Here is a 20,006-nt window from a genome sequence, read left to right as displayed (position 1 = left end):
GCTTAGAAAGGTCATTGACCTAATTGTTCATGAGTTTCTTAGTATAACATTTTCTAATTTATTGTATTATATAAACTCATAAAAATTTAAAAGGGTAAATCAGGCCAGGCACTGGTGACTCATGACTATTATGTTCCTATTATCAGGAGGTAGAAATCAGGAGAATCATGGTTCAAAGCCAGCAAATAGTTCCTGAGATCCAATCTCAAAACCTATCACAAAAAATAGGCTGGTGGAATGACTGAAAATGTAGGACCGGAGTTCAATTGCAATATTGCTAAAATAAATAAATAGATAAAAAATGAAACAAATAAAAGGGCAAATCAGTATTTCACAAAATCTCAACTACATGAAAAATAAGTTCTTTTACATATATGTTGTAGTCTACCCTCCTATGTAACAATTGTCCATGAATCTGAGTATCTACATAGTCTCTACATTAGGTCTCTGAAACAACCAACTCAACAAAAAGACCAGTATAAGAGTAAGACTCTTGTATCAGATTGCTTTCATATTTTCCTACTTTTATAACCTACTACCTGGATGATGGGGAACAAGGTCTTGATTTTCTCCCACAGCTAGGTTAAGAGATGCTACAAAAATATAGGCTAAACTACCAGATTATGGGGAGCAATTTCTGTCTTAAATTGGTTCCTATAATTAAGGTAAAGAGAATGTGCCACCAACCAGATTTCCTGTTTCATGAGATGTCTGAGTAAAATGAGTGAAAGGCTAAGAACAATAAAGCTATTGAATCCACACTTAATATCATCATTCTAGGTAAATCTACTTTTAATTATGTCATAATGATAATTTAAGAGTGGTAACATAAACATTTTCTTCTCAATAAAGAATGTTCCAATTTCTCAGAGATTCCAACAGCTCTGAGTTCCAGGTCTCTGAGTTCATTCTGGTGGGATTTCCAGGCATTCACAACAGGCAGCACTGGCTCTCCCTGCCCCTGGCTATGCTCTACCTTTTGTCTCTCATTGCCAACATCCTAATCCTGACCATCATCAACAGAGAGGCAGCACTGCACCAGCCTATGTGCCATTTTCTGGGCATCCTGGTTGTGGTGGACATGGGACTGGCTACCACTATCATGCCTAAGATTTTGCCCATCATATGATTCAATGCTAAAGCCATCAGTCTCCATAAATGCTTTGTTCAGATGTATGCCATCCATTGTTTTGTGACTTGGAGTCAGGTATCTTCGTTTGTATGGTGAAAGATAGGTTTGTAGCCATTTGCAAGCCACTGTAGTATCCATCAATGATTACGGAATCTTTTGTGACCAAATCATCTGTGTTCATGGCACTGAGAAACAGTCTGTGTCCCCTTTCAGTGCCTTTATTGGCTGCACAGAGATCTTACAGCTCCCAGAATCAAATAGAGCACTGTTTTTACACTATCCTGGGACTCACTAGCTTATCCTGTGATGACAGGAAAGTCAACAGTATTAATCAACTAATTCTGGCTTGGACAATCATGGGAAGTAACCTGAGATTAATTATTTTGTCATATACTTTCATTCTGAAGTCTGTGCTTAAATTAAATAGAAGCTGTACCCAAGGCCTTAAGTACCTGCACTTCACACCTCATCCTAATCATTTTCTTCTACACTATCATCATTGTCATTTTCAGCACACACAGTGCAGGAATAAAAATTCCATGTATTCCAGTCCTTCTCAATGTGCTGCACAATGTTATTTCCCCTGCCCTCAACCCTGTGCTATATGCATTCAAGAATAAGGTGCTCAGACAGGGTTTATACAAGGTACTTAGGCTGGACACCAAAGGAAGCTAACATGAAAAATACACTCATGTGAATGCCCTCCACCACATATTTACATATTACATTTTCCATTGATTGCAAATGGTGTAACATAAATTATGGGGACACTGTGCCAGGTTTTCTTAGCATAAGTAATCAATATCAATGTCTGAACTTCTGAAAAAAATGGGGGGCTGTTGAAGCCACTGGATGTCAAAATAAAGTCTTCATCACCAAGAATAAGATAATAAAGATATTATACCACAGAGCCATAGTAACAAAAATAACATGGTACTGGCACAAAACCAGACAGAGAGACCGATGGGATAGGATAGAGGACCCAGAAATTAGCTTACACTGCTACAGCCTTCTGAATTTTTAGACTGATGCCAATAATGTGCATTGGATTAAAGACAGGCTCTTCAAAGACTGGTGTTGAGAAATCTGGATCTCCCCATATGGAACAATGAAACTGCTTGTAGCAAAACAACCCAAAATGGATCAAAGACCTCAATGTAAAGCTAATCCACCAGAAAGCACTACAGGAAAATCTCTTGAAATAAAATGCACAAACAAACACTTTCTTAACAGAACTTCAAAAGATCTGAAAGTAATGCATGAATTGATAAATGGGACTGCATCAATTTAGGAAGGTCCTATACAGCTAAGTATATAGTTATTATCATGAAGAAGCAACTTATAGAATGGGTGGAAATCTTTTCCAGCTATGCCATTAACAAGGGAAGTACATCCAGATTACTTAAGAATTCAAAAAATTAAATTATAAGATATAGTGCAATTAGTAAATTAATTAAATAAGCAGCTGACAAAAATATTCAGGAATTCTGTAAGGTTGATTCTTATACAGCTTTCTGAATATACTGAAAGCCACTCAACTGTACATTTAAAATGTTAAGTTATTAATATTATGGTATGTGAAATAAAAAAACAGATTCTAAACAATAGGAAGATGAATAAAGAAGTTTGTAACTACACAATGTACTTTTCTTTGACCATAAACATGCAAATAATCCTTTTATCAATCTACCTGATAAATGATGAAAATAAAAAATAATGACATTTATGTTAGCATACCCAGGGGAAGGCAAATAAGAAAGAGCAAATCAAAGAACAAAACATATATGTCTGGTAATATCACAATGAAAACCTTTTTTAGAGATAATATTTTCAGTAAAAGAAGAAAGAAAGAAAGCCAAAGTAAGAAAAAAATATTGTTACATGAATGTTTGGTCATTAAGATACATAGAAATTTGATCCAAGTCAAATTTGAACTTTGATCACATGACAAGGGGAGAGCATATATGGGAGATACTGGAATAGGTAGAAAACCCAAAACATGAAAGCGTTTGGTGTCCCCACTCCAGAGGAACTAATACAGAATTTTAAAGAGACTGAGGTTAACATTAGAAGGGGATCAGGAACCAGTGTAAAGATCAGTTAGAGATGAATCAACTTGGGTTGTAACACATTTGTACATGGAAGCAATGATAGGAATCTTTCTGTATAGCTAGCCTTATCTCAACTAGCAAAAACACTTTGTCTTCCATATTATGCTTATGTCTTCTCTTCAACAATATTAGTGATAAGGGCAGAACAGGTTCTGCCTGGAAGGGAGGAAGGCTGGGGGGAGAGGGTGAGGAAGGGGAGCAGGGGGTGATAAATAACCCAAACAATGTACACACATGTGAATAAATGAATAATAAAAAATTAAAAAGAAAAATATGCATAGAAATTGTCTATTCAGAAATGAAAGGAACCTATAGATTATTGACTTCACAAAGCTATTTATTTTTATTAACACTTATGATAATTTTTATAGTTAATAAATATAAAAAAGAAATTATATTTTTCCAAATAAAGGTATACTATGTTAGAATCATTCTCTGTGTTATTGCAGTTTTCAACATCACATTTACTACTTCAAAACTAGAGCATCTTATGCTAATTTATTTATTATGCAAAATAGGTATGAACTTTTAATCAGAATATATTATATGCATATATTGAAATATCACTGGGGAAGCACCTTGTAGAATTGAAACACAATAATTAAAATACACATGTCAGTCTATGATGTCATAGTATTCATCATCCATCTCACCTGAAAATTAATTTCTTGAAAGTCAGACTCATACTAGCTAATGATTTTCTCCTCATCACTAATCTGGCTTGTTGAGTACTCAACATTAGATGAGTTTATTCAAACAGACACATGGAGTCATAGGTGAATGAAGGAACATGTGAAAATATGTATACCTTTGTGTACCACAAGGCTTTAGAGTGAAAATAACAACTGAAAAAAATGAAAATCATGAATTTTCACTCAAATAAGCATTATTCATTCTCTTTTCCCCATATATACATGGACACACACAATTATGTGTATTGGTAAAAGCTGAAGAAATTATTCACTTATGTGCAGGATCCTAGAGGTGGTAAAGATTGAAAGCTCCACTCTTTTTGTTCCTCTCTTACAGTTCATCTTTATTCTTATACCAGCATAGTAGCCCTATAGCTCTGAAATATCCTCTTGGGATTTTCCTTTAAAGGCTCAGTTCAGTGGTACAGACCTCAAGGGATTTGGGGCTTTAGGAACATGCATGTACATATATTGTAGGGTTCTGGGTTTTTTTTAACAATACCATGAACACCTGGACAAGATGGTATTCAAGTCATTGCTTTAACATCCAGAAATTAGGTAACAAAGGGAATACAAAGGCAAATACAGTCATGTCAAAATATTTTGCTCTTAGTAGCAAAAAACGTGGGAGAAAAGCTTTATTAATGTGTTAAGTGGGTTCAAGAGTGTGCTAGTTGATTATATTTTCACAAACGCAGATTTGATTTGATTAATCCAACTGAAATGCATGAGCATTATAAAAGTTTGATTGTTTTTCTAATGAAAACTTTATTTCCCAAATTCTGAGGTTACAATTTACTGTCAATTTTGATGATGTTTGCAAATATGTACACTTCTGTTGCCACTTACTCTCAGAAAAAGAGTGTAATTCACTTGCCTCAGGTCTGGGGAGAGTTAGTTATAACTTCCATTCACTTTCTTTTTTGAGGAAAACATAGCATATAAGAATTGTACATGGGGGATACATTGTGATATTTGCATATGGTCTCACAACATGTGTTCATTTGGTTCACCCCTTTGCCTTCTCCCTCATCTCCCCTCATCCCTTCTTAGAACAATTCCAACAGATTTATTTGCTCTATTTTCATACATGAATACAAAAAGTTTCTACCATATTTGCCCTCTTTCATCCTCTTCTTTTGACCTCCTCTCTCCCACTTCTACCTACCCCGAGATAGGACTGGTTTTACCTTTCTATCCTTCATGTTTAAAAAATGTATATTGTTTGTTCAAGGGGATTTTGTGTTGGTATTTCAAGCATGTATGTATCATAGTTTAAAAACCAAGTAGAATTTTATGTGCCAACTGGCATGTTGAGAGAGAGACATAGGTTGTAAAGTTTGAAGATCATCAAGAAAAGAATAAAACTTGTCTGTGGGGTTTGGGAAAATGGTAGACAATGATGTTTCCAAAGCCATGGTTTACTGATGGTGACATTTGTATTTAGTATTATTATTTCAGTGGATTTGCTTCTTCACAACTTGGTGAGTCTATTTTGCTTACAGAAAAGTAAAGTCATATAGAATTGAATACATTTATATTTGTAATGGAAATGTGTAATTTTAATTTTCATTAGTACTCCATTACATGATATCAGCTTGCAGCTTTAGTTGAAAGATGTTAAACATATCAAAGATGAGACCTCAATTTCTCATGTAAAAAGAGGCCAAACCTTCCAATTAAATTTATAACTATAACAAAAGCAGGAGACATATAAATAGATTACAAGACAAAAGTAATCTACAATGTTATCCCTTAGAGATCCTTGTTATTTGGGGGAAGAAAGGAAGCAGAATATGGCAAGGAGGGTGTATGAAATAAGTAGGTTCTTGGTTTTATAAGTGTATCAATTTGTGAGAGTGCATTGAACTTGACACAAGTGTTTTGTACATGCATTTGTGTATGCATATTATATAGCAATAAATATTTTAATTGTGAAAATACAACTCTAGATTTTCTCCTCCATAATTAGTTATAACTCTGTATGTACAGAAATTAAATATGTTTATATATGTGCACATACATATATTTGTAAAAGTACACATGTATAAATTTTTAATTTATTTTCTTTCCATTTCTGTGGATGGAACTAGAGATCATCACATGAGAAAATGACTCAGACTGAGAAAGTCAAGCACTGTATGTTCTCATATAAAAAAATCTGCTTAAAAGTGAATGACAGAAATATAAAGCTGTTCTTAGTTTAGTCAATGAAAAGTTAAATCAAACAATTTAAATGTAATATTGAATGTAAATATTATTGCCAGAGAGAAAGAAAGAAGCTTGATGACAATCTTGGCATAGAAAGAAATATTTCTTATTTTGTAACTCTACGTACATGACGTTTTTAGCCTTGCAATCATCAACAGAGTCAATATCAGTGTTGCTCAGTAGGAAACCAAGGATTAGTCAATAGAGTGAAGAAGACAGTGTAAATGTTTCTTGTTATTTTACTTGTGGAAAGTTATATTAAACATGGAGATAAAACAATATATACAATCAGTTTTAATTATCTTTTGACAAATATTTTATCTATAGTTCCTAAAAGTGATCTTAACCTAACAAATACTATCTCTGGTTTCTAAGTCGATGGATATCAATACTTCCAACCTAATTTTGCAGTATACTTTGATATGTTTATGTTGTTGGTGAGTCCCAGAACATCTTTAGGGATATTGTTTGTAGGGTTTTCTTCCTGCATCTCCTTCTTGCATGTGTTTTACATATAATAGTGAGCTACAGCAATTTGTAGGAGATCTTAAACATCTGACCTGCATTTCCCATACCAGAGTTTATTTTTCCACTTTCTTGAGGTTTGTTTTATCTTCTCCATTTTTATAATGGGAATTTGAGTAGAAACTTCACATTTTCCTATGATTTGTTAGACATTTTAGTTTCATTGCTGCTAGTGCATCCTTTCAGTTCTCAAAGACATAATATGTACACACCAATTTACTAAGTCTTAATTTGAGGCCCTACCATTCTTGACATGTTAATTGAGACCTTCAGTAAGTGTTCACTTTTATTGGACTTGTAGTCAAAGATTTTACTCAGGTTCACATGGTATGTTTTCTTTCAATTTCTATTGAATGCATAGAGACTCAGTGAATTTGAGGGATTGGTCAAACTTGCCTTGTAAGTCATCAAGGATCCAGGCTCTTCTTCTTTCTACTGGTGTCTCAAAGTTATAAAGCAAGAGTTTTCAAGCCCATGAATTACATGATTGAGATATTTTGGCTTTTGATTAAATGTGAGTCTGTAATTCCCATCTAGCAACTCAATTGCCATCTTGCAACTCAGGCACTTAATGTTTTATGATATGATATGAATTTGTGGTTCCTTTGCTGCTTGTATTCGTGCATTTGAGCATCACTGCTGTGCCCACTACTGTTGTTTCCATTATCAAAAACAGAAAGCCAATTCAGTCCTTGACCTTATGTGGCCCTCAACAACTCTCTTGATGTTATTGTACTTAGTGTTTCTGAAGTGGTACAGTGCAAAGCACTGTGGATGAATATGACCTAATTCAGCTACTAAATTTGGAGTAGGGAAACATCTATGGTACAGAATGAATCCTCTAAATCCTCCTGGTTTCTAGGCTTAGTTGTGGTGCTTCTATTTTTCATGCTACCTCTTTTACAGCTTCAAAATTTCATTTATTTTTTCATTCATAATTCTTTACTGTTTTCACTCATTCATAAACATTAAGTTACATTAATTGTAATATATTGCTAAAATGGTGCAAGTATAAATATAATACATATGTGCAAAAAATAAAGGTTGTATTATATACAGGTGATTCAAGGGCAATGAATTGATGCTTATAATATCATGATGTTAATACAATAATTCAGATTAATTCCTTCAGCAAATATATTCCTTACTGCATGGCTGCTTCTTTTCTACTTTATAGCAACCTTTAAAGGGGTCCTCCTTTCTCTTCTCCAGATACTTGAGTTTTGCTAGAGAAGAATACAATAGGTGAATTTATACACCATCATAAACACCATCCTATATGTCCCCTGAGGGCATCTGAAAGATAACTTAACAAACAATAGAAATGCATATATATTCTTTGTCCTAACAAGGACAAAGATTGGGTCTCCAAAATGGTAGAGGACTGAATTCAGCAGTCCTACTTTCAAGTGAGATTCCTAGTAGCACCCTATCTTTACAATAACCCTCTCCTATTTTACTGGCAGTTGGTTTTTGTTCATAATATATATGTTTGTGAATGCTTTTCTTAAATAGTGACAACTACTTACAAAATAAGGGTGAATAAGAAAGTCTTATGATGAAGCAAAGAGGATAGACAGGGGCAATCTCAGTAAATCCACCCAGTGGGTACATATTCACAGTGTTGATGTGGGTTTTTAAGCATTTTCCTAAGTTTGAACTAATAGTTCAAAATGAGCAGATAATTGATTCAGACACTTGAGTGTCAATACTGAAATAAAACTTTCCAACTGAATAGACAGACATTGAAATAAAACATTCGAAGGAAAGTAATTATTTATCTTCAAACATCTTTATTAATTTGTCTTGCACATTCTAAGGAAAATTGAAGTCATTATTTGAGTTTAGATGAAGTAACTGAACAGGTTTATGGAAATGCTGCCCACCCGGTAGGTTCTATCATTTTAGTCCACAGTATTTTAAAATCTTATTGGTTTTCATTTTGATGTTGAAACTTTAAAAAAAAACAGGAAAGATAAATATTGCACACTTGGTAGGACGATGTAGTAAGCATCTGTTTTTAATACACTACAGTGCAAACATAAGGTAGTACCACCAAAGTGTCTTAGATATGGACTGTTCACTTGTCAAAGCAATTATAACACATGAATGTTTTCTACGAGCTTTATTTAACTGTTTTCAATCCTGATACCTTCATGATAGTATCATTGGAATGTTCAGGTAAACAAAAATATGTCTAAGATTGGTAAGTTGATGAAAAACGTAATAAATGGAATATTAAAAAGATGAGGATTTTGAATCCACAGTTTTCTTTTATGTAGTTCTTTGGCTTAGAAAGGTAATTAACCTAATTGTTCATGAGTTTCAATAGTATAACATTTTCTAATTTATTGTGTTATACAAATTCATAGAAATTTAAAAGGGTAAATCAGGCCAGGCACTGGTGACTCATGCCTATCATGCTACCTACTCAGGAGGCAGAAATCAGGAGGATCGTATTTCAAAGTCAGTCCTGGTCAAATAGTTCCTGAGACCCTATCTCAACCAGTGTTCAAATTGCAATATTGCAAAAATAAATAAATAGATAAAAAATGAAACAAAAGGGAAATCAGTATTTCACAAAGTCTCAAGTACATGAAAAGTAAGTTCTTTTACATATATGTTGTGATCTTCCCTCATATGTAACAATTGTCCATGATCTGAGTGTCTATATAGTCTGTACATTAGGTCTCTGAAACAACCACCTCAACAAAGAGCCCAAAAAAAGAACAAGACTGTAGTATAAAATCATTTTCATATTTTCCTACCTTTATGACCTACTACCTGGATAATGGGGAACAAGGTCTTGATTTTCTCTAACATGTTCTTCTGCAGTTAGGTTAAGAGATGGTTCAAAAATATGGTCTACATTACCACATTATAGGGAGGAATTACTGTCTTAACAAAGACATTGTGCCACCTACCAGATTTCCTGTTTCAGGAGACATCTGATTTAAGTGAGTGAGAAGCTAAGAACAATAAAGCTATTGAATCCACACTTAATATCATGATTCTAGGTAAATCTATTTTTAATAATGTCATAATGATAATTTAAGAGTGGTAACATAAACATTTTTCCCCTTAGTGAAGGATGTTCCAATTTCTCAGAGATTCCAACAGCTCTGAGTTCCAGGTCTCTGAGTTCATTCTGATGGGATTCCCAGGCATTCACAGCTGGCAGCACTGGCTCTCCTTGCCCCTGGCTATGCTCTACCTTTTGTCTCTCATTGCCAACATCCTTATCCTGACCATCATCAACAGAGAGGCAGCACTGCAGCAGCCTATGTACCATTTTCTGGGCATCCTGGCTGTGGTGGACATGGGACTGGCTACCACTATCATGCCTAAGATTTTGGCCATCTTATGGTTCAATGCTAAGGCCATCAGTCTCCCTGAGTGCTTTGCTCAGATGTTTGCCATCCACTGGTTTGTGGCTATGGAGTCAGGTATCTTTGTCTGCATGGCTATAGATCGGTTTGTAGCTATTTGCAAACCACTACAATATCCATCAATAATTACTGAATCTTTTCTGATCAAATCAACTATGTTCATGGCACTCAGAAACAGTTTGTGTCTCCTCTCAGTGCCTGTATTGGCTGCACAGAGATCTTACTGCTCCCAGAACCAAATACAGCACTGTCTTTGCTCTAACCTTGGAGTCACTAGCTTATCCTGTGATGACAGGAAAGTCAACAGTATCAACCAAATAATTCTGGCTTGGGCAATCATGGGAAGTGATCTGAGTTTGATTATTTTATCATATACTTTCATTCTGAAATCTGTGCTGAAATTAAACTCAATGGAAGCTGCCTCCAAGACCTTAAGTACCTGCACTTCACACCTCATCCTAATCATTTTCTTCTACACTATCATCATTGTCATTTCCATCACTCATATTGTAGGAATGAAAATTCCACTTATCCCAGTCCTTCTCAATGTGCTGCACAATGTTATTCCCCCTGCCCTCAACCCTGTGGTATATGCACTCAAGAATAAGGCTCTCAGACAGGGTTTATACAAGGTGCTTAGGCTGGACACCAAAGGAAGCTAACATGAAAAATATACTCATCTGAATGCCCTCCACGTATTTACATATTACATTTTCCATTTATTGCAAATGGTGTAATGTAAATCATGGGGACAGTGTTTCAGCTTTTCTTAGCATAAGTGATCAATATTAATGACTGAAACTTTTGAACAAAAATGGAGGAACTATTATTTGAACCCACTGAATGTCAAAGTAAAATCTTCATCACCATGAATAAGATAATGAAGATATTCATCTTAAGGAATCCAAGGGAAATAAACATCGAATGTACATTTCATTATGTTACCTATGTCTGTGGCTTGAACTTCCAATGGTGAATATATGTGTTTAGAGGAGATATTCACCAACATATACTTTTTTTTCTTATATATACTTTTATACTGGATTGTTTAGACTTTTCATGTTTATGTGATTATTGATAAGCCAGAAGTTTAACTTTTACTATTTATTTAATTAAATCTGATATCTTTGTTTCTAAGCAAAGAATTCAAATACAAATTTCTCTGAGAAAATACGAAAGTTATCAAGATAAAACTGAAAATATTAATTATTAGACAAATTCCGATCAAATGAAAATATCTTGTCACAGCATCTTCTACCTTTTGTATCTTTTTGAAAAATGCAGTCTGGTATTATAGGTATATGAAAACATGAGGGACAAAATGAAGTCCTGCAGCTGTGGAAAAGAAGTTGGCAATTACTCTAAGTTAGTTCCAGTTACCATATACTGAGCTACTTCAACCCAATTTTTAGAACAGTACTGTAATATGTATATTCATAATCACATTGTTAGTCAAACAGTAGAAATGCAACATATACCAAGGCTGCTGAATGGACAAACACGATGAAGCCTGTCTGTAAGTGTGATCGTTATTCAATAAAAAGTAGCTGTTAGATAATTAGAGAAAACCTTCCATATGGTAATTATTTTCTGCCTATATGTGTATAATAATAAAATGCTATAAAATTCCACAAGCAAAATATACTTTATTTTCAGAACATTATACTTAGTTAAGAAATTAAAGGAATGGTAAAGTTTTAACTATTAAATTTAAATTTTGTACAGTAAAAAAAGGAAAGAACAAGAAAAGAATAAACTTTAAGACACAAGTGAAAAAAATGATGAAATATTGTTACACGTTGCTATACATATAAATGTTGAAACAATAAGCAAGATGCAGAAAGCCAGAAACAAAGACTACCAGTAGTATACAAGCACTTGTTTTATGAAAATATAATTATTCATTGTGTTTTATTATTATAATTTCCAATGTTAACTTTACTATTTCAAAACTGGACATGTAAGCTTTCCTAACTTAATTTTTGCATGTAATATGCCTGAACATTTTAGGAATTTTTCTACTGTCCTAACATTCATAAACCACCTCACTTGAAAATAAATTTCATGGAAACCAGTGTCATATTACTTAATACTTTTTTCAAAATCACTAGTGAGACTTTGGGAGTACTAAGGCCTCAATGTGTTATTCAAATATACACATTGAACCATAAATGAGTAAAGGAATATGAGGATATGTGTATATGATAAAAATCTTCTTTACAAAGACTAATATACATGAGGTGAACAATAACAAATTATATTATATGTGTTTTATAAATGTCACAATAAAACCATTATATACAATTAGTTTATGCTGATAATTTTTAAAGGCAAAAAAAATCTTTCCATGAATGATTTAGCCTTGTGCCCCTCAAGGCTTTAAGCAGTTAGAAACAACTCTAGATGGATAGATGGATGAACAGAGACACCCAGCACTTTTGTATGTGAAAGTGAACCTGAAAGAAAGGCCCAGGTGCCTGGCTGGATGAAAAGGCCAGTGGCCCTGAAAAACTAGGGAAGGAAATAGTAAATAGTAGACAAAGAAAAATGAAGTGCACAAATGGTGAATTTTAGATGTATAAAAGAAAAAAAAACCCTAAGATAAGTTTGAACCAGTATAGTGGGGAAGGGTATGAGTTCCCACAACTGGGATTCAGGCAAATAAGGAAAGAAAAGCCTCCTCAGGTGATCCCACAGGTGCACAACCTGGGTATAAACATCTAGCACTCTATAAAAAAAGTAAAACACAAGCAGTAGATCTTCATCTTGTGCTGCAAGCAGATGGTGGAGAAAAGGCCTTTGTCATGTCCCAACTCACTCACTGAGAGTCATCTCATGAGAGGTCTTTAGGACAAACCCCTCAGCTCAGGGAGAAGAGAAGACTCTGCTGTTTTTTTATCTCCACCCCACCCCCAATCCTCCTTCAACATTTCTTGAAGAGGCTGTCTTTTTTTCCATTATATTGTTTGCACATCTTTGTCAAAAACCAAGTGAACATAGCAGTATGGATTCATAGTTTTTGTTCTGTTCCATTGGTCCTCACGTCTGTTTTTGTTTCAGTTCCATACTGTTTTCATTGCTATGGCTCTGTAGTATAGTTTGAAGTAAGCTGTTTGATATATCATTGCTCTTTTTTGCTCAGTATTGCCTTAGCTATTTGTGGTCTTTTGTGCCTCCTTAAGAACTTTAGGGTTGATTTTTAATCTCTAAGATGAATGTCATTGGAATTTTTATGGGGATTACATTGAACATGTAGATTGCTTTTGGTAATATAGCCATTTTCAGAATATGGATTCCATGAGCCTGGGAGATCTTTCCATCTTCTGTAGTCTTCTTCAATTTCTTCATTTGGTGGTTTATTATTTTCATTGTTGAGGGTCTTGTACTTCCTTTTCTAGGTTTATACCCAGGTATTTTATTTTATTTTGAGGCTATTGTAAATGAAATTGTTTTCCTATATTCTTTCTCAATATGTTCATTTTTGGTGTAAAGAAAGGTGCTGATTTTTGTAAATTGATTTTGCATCTTACTTCCTTGCTAAAAGTGTTTATGATGTCCAGGAGTTTTCTAATGGAGTTTTCTGAGTCTTTTAGGTATAAGATCATGTCATCTGTAACAAGGATAGTTTGACTTCTTCCTATCCTAATCAAAGTCCATTTATTTCTTCTTTTTGTCTCACAGTCCAAGACCGTGTTAAATAATAGTGAAGAAAGTGGACAACCTTGTCTGCTACCTGACTTTAGAGTAAATGGTTTCAGCATTTCCCCATCAAGTATGATGTTGGCTATAGGCTTGTCATTTACATCCTTCATTGGGTTGAGGTACACTCTTTCTATTACTAATCTTATCAGAGCTTTCATGAAAAAAATGTTGATTTTTGTTGGAGGCTTTTTCTGCATCTATTGAGATGATCATGTGGTTTTGTCTTTACCTCTGTTAACGTGCTATATTACATTTAATGAATTGTGTATATTGAACCATCACTGCATCTTTGGGATGAAACCCACTTAATTGTTGTGCATGATGTTTTTTTATTGTTGAATTTGGTGTGCCAATATTATATTGTGAATTTTTGCATCTAAGTTCATTAAGGAGATTGACAGACAGTTTCTTTTTTGTTGTGTACTTGTCAAGTTTTGGGATGAGGGTAACATTGGCTTCATAGAATGATTTAGGCAGTGTTCCTTCCCTTTGCATTTCATGGAAAAGTTTGAGGAGTGGTGATATTAGTTTTTCTAAAAGGTGTAGCAGAATTCAGCAGTGAATCCATCAGGTGCTGAACTTCTCTTTTTTGGGAGACTATTGATGCTTCAATTTCATAGCTTGTTATACAACTGTTTAGGTCATTTATAACCTCTTGGTTCAATTTTTTTGGTTAGCAGTAACTAGAAATTTATCCATCTCCTAGATTTTTCAATTTATTTGAATATAGCTTTGCAAAATAATCCCTAAAGATTAGTGTTTGTTGTGATCTCACCGCTTTTGTTTCTAATTGTGTTAATTTGAGTCTTTTCCTCTCTCATTTTGGTCAAATTTGAAAGGGTTTATCAATCTTATTTATGTTTTCAAAGATTCAACTTTTTGTTTCATTAATTCTATGGTTTTTTTTTTTTGGTCTCAAGTTTGTTGTTTTTTTCACTTACTTTTATTATTTCTCTCCTAGTTTTGGATTTAGCTTGTTCTTCTTTTTCTAAGAGTTTGATATGCAACTCCTAGTTTTCTTAGTTTTTCATCTATGCATTTATGGCTATAAAGTCTGTCCCTAGCACTACCTTCACTGTGTCTTATAATTTCCTTCCTTATTTCTTTGCTGATCCATTGGTCATGGAGCAATTTATTGTTCAGTCTCCAAGTGTTTCAGTATTTTCTGCTGTGTCTTTTGTTGTTGAGTTCTAGCTTTATTCCATGTAGTCAGACAGAATGCAAGGGGTAAGGTCAATTTTCTTATATTTATTAAAACATGATTTGTGACCTAAAATATGATCTATTTGGAGCAAGTTCCATGGGCTGCTGAGAAGAATATAATAATTTACATTCTGTTGCAGGATGGTATACTCTGTAGAAGTCTGTCAGTCCCACTTGACCTACAGTGGCATTCAATTCATGGGCTTCATTTTTGAGTTTTTGTCTGGATATCCTATCTATTTAGAATAGTGGAGTACTAAGTCTCCTACTTTCACTATGTTGAAGTCTATCTGTGTTTTTAAGTCTAGTATGTTTAGTGAAGTTGGATGCACTAACATGGCAACATATAAATTGACAATTGTTATTTCACTTGATGCATTATTCCTTTTATTAGTATGAAGTGATCTTCTTTGTCTCCTCTGACTTACTTAGGTTTGAAGTCTACAATAGGTTGGTAAATCTTTTTCCACCCTTTCATCTTAAGTAATTGTTTCTATTTATAAGGTGAGTTTCATGTAAGTAAAAAATTGTTGCATCATTCTCTTTGATAATGCTTACCAATTGATGTCTTTTGATGGGGGATGTGAGGTCATTTACATTAAGTGTTAATATAGAGGTATGTGGTGATTCCTTTTATTTAGTTGTTTTGTTGTATAGGGATTTGTGTGAGTGCAATTAATAACATGCTACCCTCTAATTATGTTTCTACCCTTCTCTTGAGGTTTAGCAATTCCCATACTTTCATGGCTATGCTCATTTTCATCTTCAGTGTGTAGGATTCCTTTGAGTATCTTCTGGAGTGCTGGCTAAGTGGCCATGTATTATTTTAGTTTCTGTTTTTCAAGAAAGGTTTTTATTTCTTCTTAAATTTTGAATCATAGCTTTACCAAGTAGAGTATTGCAGGATGGAATGGTTTGCGTTCAGTGCTTAAAATACCTCAGTTTCAAGCTCTTCTTGCTGTAAGGATCCTGTTGAAAAAAAAATCCTGTTATTTTGATGGGTTTAGCTTTAAATGTTGATTTTTCTCTCTTACAGTCTTCAGTATTCTTTACTGTTATCTGTGTTAGTTGTTTTAAGTATTATATTCTATGGAAAGATTCTATTTTGGTCATGTCTGTTTGGAGTCCTAGAGAATTTCTGTACCTGGATGGGCAACTCTTTCTCAAAATTCGGGAATTTTTATGCTGCTACTTTGTTGATTATGTTTCCTATACTTTTAGCTTGTTCTTTTTATTTGATGCCCATGGTTCATAGGTTTGGCCATTTGATGGATTTGCAGAGTTCTTACACATTCCTTTCACAACCCCTCCATTTTTTCTCTCAGTATTTGTATTTTTTTTCTTTGATATCTATTTGTCTTTTAGTATTGAAATTCTGTTTTCCCCTTTCCCACCTGTATCCTTTTGGGTATAGAAGAGGATATGTGGAGTGGGGGATAAGGAAAGGGAGAATATTGGTATGAGATGTGGGGGCTATGGGTTAATAATATGTACATATGTAATTCATTCATTGTGGAGGATGGTGGTATTGTCAGGAAATTCAGAAGGATAGGAAGAATGGTAGTAGTGTGTAAAGTAGATATAATAGACTACTTGGTGAGTGGGTAGTGTGGAGGAGACAGTAGGGGGAAAAGGAGGTGAAGAAGAGGAAGATAAAGAGAAGTAAGGAAGGAAAAAAAGAAAGAAAATATCAGGGGGAAGAAAATGTGGAACAAGATAAGGCTAGGCAAATTAAAATTTCAACAGAAAGGAAAACAGATATAAGTAAAAAAAAAGAGTATATATTGTCCAAATTTCTTCCTTTTTTTTTTTGAAAATATCAGTGTTATATTTTAATAGGTTTTTTTCATTTATTCACATGTGCATACATTGTTTGGGTCATTTCTCAACCCTCCCTTTCTCCTCCTCTTGCCCCACTCAGTTCAATGCAGGTCCTGTTCTGCCTTTATCACTAATTTTGTTGAAGAAATGACATAACCATAATAAGAAAGACAAAGGGTTTTTGCTAGTTGAGTTAAACAGAGAGATTCCTAACATTGCTTTCATGTACCAATGTGTTACAACCCATGTTTATTCAACACCAACTCAGTGATCTTTACAATGGTTCCTGATCTCCTGCTCATGATAACATCTGTCATTTTAAGGTTTCTGTATTAGTTCCTCTGGAGTGGGAACATCAAACGCTTTCATGTTTTGAATCTTCTACCTATTCCTATATCTCCCATGTGTGCTCTCCCCTTGTCATGTGACCAAGTCCAACCACATTGCTGCATTTTCCCTAGATCTAATGTCCACATAGGAGGAGAACATATGATTTCTGGTTTTCTGAGCCTGGCTGACCTCGCTCAGAATGATGTTCTCCAGTTCTATCCATTTACTTCCAAATGATAAGATTTCATTCTTCTTCAGGGCTGAGTAAAATTCCATTGTGTATAATTACCACATTTTCTTAATCCATTCATCAATAGTGGGGCATCTTCATTGTTTCCATAACTTGGCTATTGAATAGTGCTGCAATAAACATGGGTGTGCAGGTGTCTCTGGAGTAACCTATGTTACATTCCTTTGTGTATATCCCCAGGAGTGGGATTGCTGAATCATATGGCAGATCTATGTTTAGATTTTTAAGAAGTTTCCCACTTTTTATTTAGAGTGGTTGCGCTAGCTTGCATTCCCACCAGCCTTGGATTAGGGTTCCTTTCTCCCCACATACTCACCAACACATGTTTTTAGTGGTGTTTTTGATGATGGCTATTCTAACAGGGGTGAGGTGGAATCATAGTGTAGTTTTGATTTGCATTTCCATTATGGCCAGAGATGGTGAGAATTTTTTCAGTTTAAAGAAAGTTGGTGCTAGTTCTTAAACGTCTGATAGAATTCAGCAGTGAATCCGTCAGGTTCTGGACTTTTCTTTTTGGGAGGCTCTTAATGGCAGCTTCAATTACTTTTTGTGTTATAGATCTATACAGGTGATTAATATCTTCTTGGTTCAGTTTTGGGTGGTTGTAAGTTTCTAGAAATCTGTCCATTTCTTCTAGATTTTCAAATGTATTAGAGTATAGGCTCTCAAAATAGTCTCTGATGATTTTCTCCATTTCTGTGGTATTTGTTGTTATCTGTACTTTTGCATTTCTGACTTTAATGATTTGGATTTTTTCTCTCCTCATTTTAGTCAGGTTTGTCAGAGGTCTGTCAATCTTATTTATTTTTTCAAAGAACCAGCTTTTTGTTTCATTGATTCTTTGTATTTTTTTTGTTTCTATTTCATTGATTTCAGCCCTTTTCTTAATTATTTCTTTCCTCCTGCTTGTTTTGATATTTGCTTGTTCTTGCTTTTCTAAGAGATTGAGCTGTAATGTTAGGTCATTGATTTGAGATCTTTCTGTCCTTTTAATGTATGCACTCATGACTAGAAACTTTCCTCTTAGGACTGCCTTTGCTGTGTCCCATAGGTTCTGGTAGGATGTGTTTTCCTTTTCATTAACTTCCAGGAATCTTTTAACTTCCTCTTTTATTTCATCGATGACCCATTCATCATTGAGCAATGTGTTGTTCAGCTTCCAATTGTTTACATGTATTTTACTGATATTTTTGTTGTTGATTTCTAGTTTTAATGCATTGTCAACAGACAGAATGCATGGAATTATTTCTATTTTCTTATATTTGCTGAGGCTTGCTTTTTGCCCTAAGATATGATCAATTTTGGAGAAGGTTGCATGGGCTGATGAGAAGAATGTGTAATGGGCAGAATATTTCATAGACATCAGCTAGGTCCATTTGATCTATGGTGTGACTTAGTTCTAGGATTTCTTTATTGATTTTTTGTATGGATGACCTATCTATTGGTGATAGCAGATATTACTATCTCCCACTACCACTGTGTTGGAGTTTATATATGTTTTTAGGTACTTCAGAGTGTGATTGATGAAATTGGGGGCATTGACATTGGGTGCATATAGGTTCATAATTGTTATTTCCTTTTGGTGTATTTCCCCTTTTATTAGCATGGAGTGTCCTTCTTTATCTAGTTTGATCAATGTAGGTTTGAAGTCTACTTTGTCCAAGATAGATATTGCTAACCCTGCCTGTTTTCAGGAACCATTGGCTTAGTAAATCTTCTTCCATATTTTCACTCTCAGCCAGTGCTTAATTCTGTCCATGAGGTGGGTCTCCTGTAGGCAGCAGATTGTTGGATCTTCCTTTTTAATCCAGTTTGCCAATCAGTGTCTTTCGATGGGGGAATTTAGGTCATTAACATTCATTGTTAGTATTGATAGGTATGCTGTGACCCCTGACATGCAGTTGTCTTTGTTGATTAAGGGTTTGAATGTGTGTAGCTGAATCAGTGTTACTCTTTACTTTCTTTCCTTTTCTTCTCCTGTCATTTGGTATTGCCCTCTTTTTCATGGTTTTGTTTGCTTTCACTTTCTTTGAGCAGAATTCCTTGGAGAATTTTTTGTAGTGATGGCTTGGTGGTCATATATTGTTTTAGTTTCTGCTTATCATGGAAGACTTTTATTGCTCCATGTATTTTGAATGATAGTTTTTCTGGGTATAGTATCCTAGGATTGAAGTTATTTTCATTCATTGCTTGGAAGACCTCACTGCATGCTCTTCTTGCTTTTAATGTTTCTGTTGAGCAGTCTGCTGTGATTTTGATGGGTTTACCTGTGTATGTTATTTGTCTTTTCTCTCTTACAGGCTTCAATATTCTTTCTCTAGTCTCTGTGCTTGTTGTTTTAATGATAGTATATCGTGGGGTAGTTCTATTCTGGTCAGGTCTGTTCGGTGTTCTGGAGGCTTTGGTTACTTGAATGGGCATAGTTTTCTCTAGATTTGGGAAATTTTCTGTTATTATTTTGTTGAATGTGTTTTGCATTCCTTTTGCTTTCATCTCTTCTCCTTCTTCAATGACCATGATTCCCAGTTTCAGCCTTTTGATGAAATCAGTGAGTTCTTGCATTTTCTTTTCACTGGTCTTGAGTTATTTAACTAATAGTTCTTTTGTTTTTCCTTTATTTGCCATTTCATCTTCACGTTC

The 20,006-nt window shown here is 34.5% G+C and overlaps 1 protein-coding gene and 1 pseudogene across 1 annotated transcript; both read left to right on the top strand.

Moving 5' to 3' along the window:
- The first annotated feature begins 853 nt into the window (after window positions 1-853).
- LOC109676162 (olfactory receptor 56B2-like) lies at window positions 854-1,807 on the top strand (annotated as a pseudogene).
- Window positions 1,808-7,395: 5,588 nt separating this feature from the next.
- Window positions 7,396-10,722, top strand: LOC109676163 (olfactory receptor 56B2-like). Its single transcript, XM_020152662.2, has 2 exons — window positions 7,396-7,403; window positions 9,762-10,722. Exons 1-2 carry the CDS (start codon window positions 7,396-7,398, stop codon window positions 10,720-10,722), a joined length of 969 nt encoding a protein of 322 aa, XP_020008251.2.
- Window positions 10,723-20,006: the final 9,284 nt, after the last annotated feature.

This window comes from Castor canadensis, chromosome 1 (genome assembly GCF_047511655.1).
Source record: "Castor canadensis chromosome 1, mCasCan1.hap1v2, whole genome shotgun sequence".
Taxonomy (NCBI): domain Eukaryota; kingdom Metazoa; phylum Chordata; class Mammalia; order Rodentia; family Castoridae; genus Castor; species Castor canadensis.
The sequence above is the reverse complement of the archived record's forward strand: the minus strand, read 5'-3'. Positions and strand labels throughout refer to the sequence as shown.